At 30.4% G+C, this 9,965-nt stretch overlaps 1 protein-coding gene across 2 annotated transcripts; it reads right to left on the reverse strand.

The window, feature by feature from the left end:
• Positions 1 to 2,062: 2,062 nt before the first annotated feature.
• LOC130947458 (intermediate cleaving peptidase 55, mitochondrial) lies at positions 2,063 to 8,649 on the reverse strand. 2 transcript variants are annotated; one of them, XR_009072684.1, is made up of 14 exons: positions 8,465 to 8,649; positions 8,145 to 8,234; positions 7,741 to 8,004; positions 7,333 to 7,425; positions 6,911 to 7,117; positions 6,647 to 6,750; positions 6,428 to 6,494; positions 6,241 to 6,348; positions 5,094 to 5,186; positions 4,648 to 4,738; positions 4,403 to 4,468; positions 3,686 to 3,741; positions 2,878 to 2,938; positions 2,063 to 2,615 (listed from the first exon to the last, which is right to left on the reverse strand). XR_009072684.1 is itself a non-coding variant. In XM_057876165.1 (14 exons), the coding sequence occupies exons 1-14, from the start codon at positions 8,510 to 8,512 to the stop codon at positions 2,502 to 2,504; spliced, it is 1,467 nt and encodes a 488-aa protein (XP_057732148.1). In that variant the 5' UTR covers positions 8,513 to 8,649; the 3' UTR covers positions 2,063 to 2,501. The 2 variants fall into 2 exon arrangements, 1 of the variants encoding a protein (XP_057732148.1); XM_057876165.1 differs by having other exon boundaries at positions 4,398 to 4,468.
• Between the last annotated feature and the right edge of the window lie 1,316 nt (positions 8,650 to 9,965).

Below are 9,965 nucleotides of genomic sequence, written 5' to 3' on the forward strand. Positions count from 1 at the left end.
CTCTTGACATAAGCTAACACTTTTTTTTTTAACTCTCGCCGTGAGTCTACTGAGTAAGTGTTCTTCGTTGAAATACAAATCTAGCGTTGCAAGAAACGGATTTAAATTAGGGTGCTGTTGATGACAATGACCACCTTTTTACAAAAACACAAAATATGTCTTTAAAAATTTATACTACTATTGTATTAGTCTGGTTGTATTTATTTGATGTCTATTTTCAACGGTCTTTACTACTGTATAAAGTAATAATCCGACAGAATTAAGAAAAGTTTAGCTTATGTCGTCAATAGATATTCTTCTTTATGACATTTTAAACATACTCAAATTTTAACAAATTTTACTCAACAATTGATAATCTAGATATTACTTAATAAGAATATAACATTTTAGTATTTTTTGATAAAAACATAGTTTTAATTTTATTTTTAAATTAAAATAAACATTTTTTTTACTAACTAACTCATTAGTTTATATTCATTGTATTATTATACACTACATATTATATGTATTTATCGAAAATTGATATTAATATATGTTATATAATCTTAAAAAAATTTATTCTTATTTACTAAAATAATTGATTTTTTATATTCATACGTATTTAATTATATTCATAATAATAATCATGACTAATAAAAATATACTTAATTTAAATAAAAATGACTATAACATTAAAATAATTAATAACAGAAATTATTACATATATTGATACAACATTTATTTTATCTTTTTTATTTATTTATTCCACAATAATATATATAATTTAGTATAATTACATATATTAATCCAACATACATCAAGCAAATCTCAAATAATTAATTTAACGTACGATAATGACAACTGCTATAATATCATATTCATAATTTTATTCTCCACCTTTTAAAGTTATTAAGATATTAAATAATTATTTTAATATTATTGTGTATTAAAGTCGAAAAATAATATATTGTATTTTTTCTGTATAATATTAAAACCACCTATTTTAATCATTCATTTTTTTAAATCTCATTTCACTATTTGAGTTTTAGGATAGTGTATTCAACTATCATCCCTTATTTTTTTTAACGTTTTTTATTAAAAAGAGACAAAAAATGTTTAAAAGGCCCATCTACGTAACTACCCACTTTGGTTAGCCCAACTTTACCATCCCATTTCATATAAAATATACTTAATTACAACAATTAAATGATTCTTAACTGCATTGATTATTATTCCTAAGCCATTTGTTAAACACCCACAACTTACACAGACACTGTCAACTGAGGGGCCCACAATAATTTTTGTCAGCATCATCCTTGGACACGCGTTTCAGCGACATGCATCCTCAGCAGGTGCCGATGGATCTTCACTCAGCACAGGAGAATTTTTCATCTTTTACAGTGTTAGTTTGTACTTTTAAGGTATTTTTGTATGTTAAAAATCTAAATATGTAAATTTTGCTAAATGCGAATGAGGTTGGAGACATCGTAACCTTCTTACATATAATTATATTGTAGTAGAATACTTGGAGATATTTAGTTTTGCATATACAATTGGAGCCTTAATGTTTTTCATAGTATTATAGTAAAATGAATGAAAAAAAAAAGACAATAAATTTTATGGAAGACAAAAAACAAATGAATATATAAATAAAACATGAAATGATAAAAAAAAATATCAATGAATTGAAAAGAATCTCATCTAATTGAGTGAAAATATAAAAAACTTGATTTTGTTGTAATATACATCCTTTATTAATAAATAATTAAATACTGTTTTGTCCTTATTTTGTTAATTAAAAAATAATTTAAAAACGCAATTAATTTGTAACAACCATATTTTTATATGGGTATTTGGAGTGTTTTAATATGCGAATAATATTTTTCTATTAAGTTTTGTCTTATAGAAAGGGATTTAAGTTGTATACTTGTATGTATAAGGTTTCAATTTAGGGTTTAACTATTAATAGCAAACTTTAAATTTTTATACTTTAATAAATGTATAATAAAAACATTAAAACAAATAAACTCTACTTTTCAAAAAGAAAATTCTCAATTGATAACCTTATTATTAGCTAAACCTCTAAGTTTAAACAAATGACTATATTTGTCATAAATGTAGTATAAAGTTACATTCCAACAGGTGTAAACAAGAAGTCGCAAGTTGGTTGTTTCATGATACCACCAATCATTTACAACAATAATTTTCTTTAAGGGGGGAAAAAAACTAAAATAAGAAAAGCTCTGAATCAATCACTAAAATCAGGGTAGTAAGTAAAAAATTGAAAAATAAGAAAGAAGGGGGCGGGGAGTAAATGAAACAAGCTAAATAACACAACACACACTTGATTTGTTCCCCTCCAAGATTGTAGAGTGCATTATTATGCTCATGTTGATGATTCAAGGGACCAAAACAAAGGATGAAAATAACTGGGCCACTGCTCCTAGATTTAGAACATTGGTATTTGGTATTAACACGTGAAGAGATCACTATTCTGGTTCTTGAATGTTTTAAGGGGATTGTCAACTGAATGTAGCTCTCATGTTATTTTGGTTCTCCACACCCATTCCATTGCAGAAGTTGTTTAGTAAGGACTCAATTTGTTTTACTTCTTTTGGAATTGATGCTGTAAGGACCTGTGTTACAACGACGTTAGTTACTTTGCTCTAACTATAACGATCAAACCATATCATATGGCGCAAGTTCTGGTAAAATTAATAATTTTTTGGGGCGAAAAAAAGAAAAAGGGGAAAAAGAAGGCCAAGATATAGATATTTATCATCATGTTTTCGGATATTATTCTATCACTCAAGAAAACCCGGATCAGCACCTCTACGCCTCTAGCTGTTAAAAATTGATAAAAACTAGTTTCAATAACATCACATTTAAAGAACTTACTTCGTAACCAGTTTCTGTGATGAGTACCTCATCCTCAATCCTAATCCCAATGCCTCGATACCTGTATGCACGTCTCTCGAGAGGGATTATATCAATAACAGTAACATGAAGTTGTAACATTTATTTCCATGTTTGAAGACAAATTTATGCTCTAATGGAATGCATGATGAATATTATGTGAAGAGATCAACCAATGATGTAACAAAAGTTATGAAGAGTGAATAGCTAAATGAACCCAACTAGTAGAACAAAGACCTGAAGACAAAAGGCATATTATCTTAGGCCGATGCAACTTTGGAAAATGGATCCTCTTAATTTTTTTTTTCAATTGAGGGTGTAAAGTGTGATCTCTAATCTTTTAATATTTTCTCTCTCATGATCTCTCTTGGTCCTACTTATAAAATGTATGGTAAGAAATCACACTTTACCCCCCTCAAGTGAGAAAAAAAAATTGAGAATATCCAATCTCTGCAAATTGAATTACATCTAAAAACAGATTAACTTGGAATATAAGATTCTTAATACCCAACTAAGAATTTTAAGTCCGATTATTGTAATAATTCTCTTGATAGATTTAAAAATATGAAATATAGATGGAGGATGCTCCAATAGCCAGAGGTACAGAGAGACTCGAGAACTCTGAAAGAAATTATGAAAAAGGGATTCTTGAAGCCGATCAATTGATGGAAACTGTAACGAAATTTCATGTCTTTTGGTAGAAACATCTTGGTGAACTAGAGAAATCTCAGAGCAAGTGACGAAAAATGACAGTTTCCAATAATCAATTTCAGTTTTACACCACAAGTACCTCTCTGGGCAGTTATAAGAAGATGGGATGTAAACTCCTGGTTCAATAGTTATCACCTGCTCACAATGAATTAAAAAGCATAAGCTGTCACGTGTCAGCCAATGGATATTAAGTAAAGCAGTAGAAGTGCAAAATATATTCTGTCTCATACAGGGAATTTGGTTCAGCTTTTCTTTTTTTCTAAAAACAACTCATTTTCAATGGAAGGTAGTCATCCTAATTTCAACACAAAAATATAAATAAAATAAATTATGTTTTCAGCCTTCGATTAGAGAAAGTAACATGAGTAACTTCATTGGGAAAATTATGTTGTTAAGAAATCACTTTTGTTGTGGGAAAACAAAAATCAAACTCACCCCAAGTTAAATCACAACCACATGGATGGCTTTCTTTCAACGTGAAGATTATCCTGTTTTTAAAATAATACATTTATTTACTTTTGGTTTAGTTCTTGGATTGGTTGTGATTATAATAATGCAAGAATTGTAGAATCCCTATTCTTTTATTAGGCAGTTTATTCTGTGGATGGAACTTTTGTTATCATTTGACATGATAAGTGTCCACCTACTGTCCTGAAGATAGCATGCTGAAAATACGTTTTCCAACATTTTGTCATTAGAATTTAGAAGCGCTATTATTTCAATTTCTCCATATTCGATATGTATAACAAACTAGTAGATAAAACTATTGCATAGTCAAGGAAATAACTTACAACACCTGGCTTCAGAGGAGCATCAAAGCTGACCATTGAACAATCATGAATGTCCATTCCTAGATAGTGACCTGGACCAACAAAATGTGATGTGATTGAATACATCCAATCTCTATTAGCTATCATCGTATAAATTAGTTCAAAAATCCAAACTAGCTATGAATCTCTAGAGTAACAAATGGTTATTATGAAGTCCATATCTTTCATATTTTGACAGTGAAAAGATTAAAGGGTGCTTTAAGAAAGATACCTATAGAAGTTGGGTTCAACTTGTGGTAGGAACTGCTTCCACCGTTTTTCAATAGTCCAATCTCCTTGAATCCTTTTTGCAGCATATCAACCTATGCAACCAGACCTTTAACAAGTTTTTCTATTTTATAAATAAAGCTTCAGGAAGCTAATTGAGTATACAATGAGTTAACATTCAACTGAAGGTAACAAAAAGTAACACTCAAAAAACACATATATCTCTATCATGGAAATATTCAGGTCAGTAGCACACTTTAATGGCTATTATTTGTTATGAGATAGTCCGCATAATGCATTAACGAGCATTAAGGCAAAATACAGGGAGAACGGGAAAGAAAAAACTGGTCATCTTGTACAAATCGTTTATTTAAAGTTTTCGGGTGGATGGCGGTAATAGATGGATTCTGTCCTAAAATTTGTTAAGAAGGGATAAGAAAAAGGAGATACCGAATAGTTGTGTATTTCTCGAATACTGGCACCAGGTTTACAAAGTTCCACACAACGCTTGTTCGTTTCCAATATAAGCTCATAAAGTTCTTCCTGAATGTACAAGAGGAGATCATATCACACACTAAGATTAAGACGACAATGCATTTGAAATGAGCAATTTCACTGTGCATTAATAAGGTGCAAAAAGTAAGCTCTACACATTTAAATTTCATTGGCTAGCATAAAGAGGGGAAGATGCCATGGCACAAAATATAAGTTCTGAGGATCTCTTTTCCGCCACTTCCTTGTATCATTTGATATTCTTTTCCTAGTCCCCCCTCCAAAAAACAACATTAAAATAAAAAATAAAAAGGAGAGAGAGCCCCATGAGATCCCTTATGCCATGGGCAAGGGAAGAATATATTGAGAATCTTGAACGCCCAAACGTGCATGAACAAAGTTAAAAAGGAGCATATCTCACTAATTCAGCATATTTGCACCAACATAAATCTTCACTTCTTCCGTAATGCCATCTTCTGATCTGTCATGGATTCCTGTGGCAAGCCTTTTGGTTGCTTATTGAATTTTCAAACAAGTGAATCGATAAGAAAGTGGTACTAGCATACTGTCTTGTTGAAGAAATCTCACTGACTACCAAAGAGTAGTCAAATAGAAAAGTATGTATTGAGAGAAACACCAATAAGTCTTTGAGGCATCTGCTTCCTCACTTTCTTTACTCTCCTAATTCTTACAGTTTTAATACTAAATTTTACCAACAAAAAATAGGTGCCTTTCATTCCTTGCAGCCCTTGGCTTTCTTCCTGAAGTTATAATAGATGCACAATCATATGTATTACTCAATCCTCAATTAAAGATAAGGATGAACTTTCACACTTTCCTTATTTGGAAGATGGAGATTTCCTTTTATGTTTTTTTAAAAAAATAAAGATAAAAAGAAACATTAAGCAATTCATTCATGGATTTGGTTGAAGTGGCAAGGAACTTTAAGGCCTTATTAAACAGGATGAAGGTAAATAAAGTTTCATAAACAAACTCCTAAATATACCACCAAGGATGAAATGGCAAATGACACCATGACAATAAAATAAACTTGTTTCGTCCAATAACTATGTGGAATTACTATAAGCAATTCAATTAGGCAAACCTGGGAAGAAGAAAAGCTACCACAGGGAGGCCAGGTACGAGTAAGATCACTAACATAACCATGTAACTCACATCCAACATCCATCAAAACAAGATCTCCCTGTTTAATCTGCCAAATATATGATAAAAATTCAACAATAAAAAATAAATACTAGGAGACAGCATTTGGTGATGATAACTAAATTTACCTTTTGGTCATTTCTAGAATAGTGTATGACACTTGCATTCGGCCCACCACCAACAACAGGATTGAATCTATTATGAAGTGCAATAAAGGACAAGAGAAAGTGTGCAATTAATCATTGATAAATTTGAAAGGTTCTTAAACTATCAATTAAAAACACAAAAGTAATCATAAATGAAAGAAATCCTTAAGCAGTTAATTAATTCAATAGAGAGGCACTCACCCCATTCGCTGTGCTCCTCTCATTCTGCATTCATATTCAACCTTTGCAGCTAGCATACCTTCAAAAGGGTATGTTTTTGAATGCAGCATAGTCAACAAAAGGGCCTATTCAAGACAGACAGGAAAGGTTCAAAGTATCAAGATTTTATCATTTTGCACCTAGACCCAACGAATGGTAGAAATATAATTAACAACGGTGTATCAGACAGCCTTGCTAGGAATTTGAGTCATTGGACTATTAACTGCGCAACGAAGATGGATGTACCTGACAAGCAATCGATGCAGCTTCCTTCATGAGCTTTAGCTCAGCTGGTGACTTTATCCATCGCAATTGATGTGTATAAACAGATAAATCCCTTACATTGTTACAATAAACTAGCTTTTGGAAGGCCTCCAGTTCCGTGTATGTGGAGGTTGCAGTCTGAGTGTTGTGGAATAACTTTGAGGATCCCCGTAACATATCTGGAAGGATCTGAATCATTAATTAAAAATGTTAAATAAAATATCATTATAAATAGCACAACTGCTTGACCGAGGAGGTGAGGAACATAAAAAATCTTTATTAGAGCTTCAGCAACATTGGCTGCAAGCCTCTAGCAGGCTTATCTATGGAAATATTTCAGGTGCATAAGACAAAAACATAGATGCTTGAAAATTTATGTTTAATAATGGATAGTAATGATCCACCTCACGCAATTTCCTCATCGGATATGCCTTGTCAGCCTTGAATGTATCTAATGCCGCTTCAACTCCTGCTATTTGCCCTTGCCAAGTCACATCCTAGACAAAAGTATGGTTTTAAAATTACATCAGATTCCGGATTACTTACTTCCTTGCTGCAGAACTAGAAGAAGCGACAACAAAAATCACACACACAATGACCCAAATCCATGGATACTTGCATGATTGAACAACTGAAATATTATACTACAATATATTTAAAGATTGACCAGAGACTAACTCAATAAACAAATAACCAATTTTTTTTAGTCTAAAAACAATTTACATAAGTTGAATATTATCACAGAAAATGTTCCAGTAGAAAATCGAAAGAGAATTCAAGTCACAATAAGGATAAGATGTTGTCAGACTAACATAAAGTTTAACTTCTGGCATGAACATGCATAAACCGATATCATGTCCTAAAACGGCCACACCACCGGGTTGTTGGCAGCCTGTGATATACAAATAATCCGCATCTTGTCGAAATGTATATGGCACAACATCCGTCATCATCTTCACCGGTGCGGCTGCAATGATGGCCAAACTCTTATCGGGGAGAAGATCCAATAACTTCTTCCTTCTTTCGATATATTTATCGCTGGATATACCTGGGGTGATCTCCCCATCTTTTAGTAACTAAAAACACATTGCAAGACAACATATAAACATGCTAATCAGGAATTAGCCTTAACCCTTAATGAAAAACCATATGACAAAAAAAATCATTTTAGCAAATGTTATGGAATAGAAAAGGGGAAAATGTTATGGAATAGCACCTTTGGATGAGAAGCAGGGGTTGGTTGTCCAATATCAACAACCACCTTGTTACTGCAATACGAACGAAAACCTACAATCTTCGTACGAAACTTTGAAATCAAAAGTAATTAGTTAGTTCATTAGTTAGAGAAACACAAACGAATCATCAAATTCAAACCTTCTCGTTATTTAACCAAAATCAAAATATCCGGTTATACAAATAAAAGATAGAAAGATATGGTGTTAATCATAGAAAAATTGCGGCAACTGAACAAACAGAAAGGAAAATAACAAAACTTGAGAGACATTAATAAAGTGAATTCGAAGAAGAGATATTTACCTGCGAGCGTGAAATGGAGTTGGTTAGTTTTCTCAGAACACAGTGCATTTTTTTAAGCTGAGGTTGCTGTGTGCCCAAAGCAGAGGTTTAGAGTTGAGAGTTGAGACTTTAGAGGGTTTAAGAGCGACAAAGCATACATAACATGCTTCGGCCTTCGGCTATGAATTGACCACATTTCTCTTCAAATGGACTTTCGGGTTGTGTGGATTGGGAGTAGGATGGCATTTTTAAACAAGGCTTCACAGTCAAAAACTTCCTCTAATTATTCGAACACTCACAAAAATATATTGGAATTTTACTATTAATAAAAATATTTTTAAATAATTTAAAAATACAATAAAAATATTTAATAATAAATATATATTTTTAAAAATATCTTAAAAATTAAATTTTGATGTAATTTTTTACAAGCATAATTAGAAAAATAATATATTATTATTTTTAAAATTTGGTGATTTTTTTACTAAGTATATAATTTTTTTGTAATTTTTAAAAGTATTATTAGTTGTTAACAAAAAAATTACAAAAAAATATATATACTTAACAAAAAATACCAAATTTTAAACATAATAATATTTTATTTTATTAATCATGCTTGCAAAAAATCGCATCAAAATTCAATCTCTAATGTATTTTTTGAGAAATACAAATTTAATGTTAGATAATCTTGCAAAAAATCTAACATTAAATATGTATTTCTCAAAAAATACATTAGAGATTGAATTTTGATGCGATTTATTACAAAAATAATTAGAAAAATGAGATATTATTATTCTTAAATTTGGTGATTTTTTGTTAAGTATATAATTTTTTTGTGATTTTTTAAAAGTATTATTGATTTTTAACAAAAAAATATATACTTAACAAAACATCACCAAATTTTAAGGATAATAATATCTCATTTTTATAACCATGTTCGCAAAAAATCGCATCAAAATTCAATTTCTAAAGCATTTTTTGAAAACATATATGTATTGAGTCGCGTTTTTAAATTATTTGAAGGCATTTTTGTCAATAGTAAAATTCGGGTACATTTTTGTCAGCGTTTAAATAATTCGGGAGCATTTTTTGTGGTTAACCCTTTAAACAATTATTCTATTTTCAACTCTTAAATTATCAGAATTAGTCAATTAGTACCTCCGTTTTTAATATAAGATACTTTAGTCCTTCAAGTCTTGAAATACACAAAATAGTTTCTAACATTTACTTTCATTAGATAATATAGTTTTTTTCTATTAGTCACTAACTAATCTAAAATATTGATTCGCATACTTGGCCATTAAGTGTCAACGCGCACAATTAGACAAATCAATTTCTACACAATTAGACAAATCAATTCCTACACAAAAGTACAAAAATGTCTCCAAAAATTAAAAAAATCTCAAAACAGTTTCTAAAAAAATTAAATCTTTTTAAAATAGTCCCTTTGAATTATGTATATATAATTTATTTCTAAATTAATAAATTTTAATTTCTAAAATTTTTTATCTATTTATCGCAA

The sequence above is a fragment of the Arachis stenosperma genome, chromosome 9 (assembly GCF_014773155.1).
Source record: "Arachis stenosperma cultivar V10309 chromosome 9, arast.V10309.gnm1.PFL2, whole genome shotgun sequence".
Classification (NCBI taxonomy): domain Eukaryota; kingdom Viridiplantae; phylum Streptophyta; class Magnoliopsida; order Fabales; family Fabaceae; genus Arachis; species Arachis stenosperma.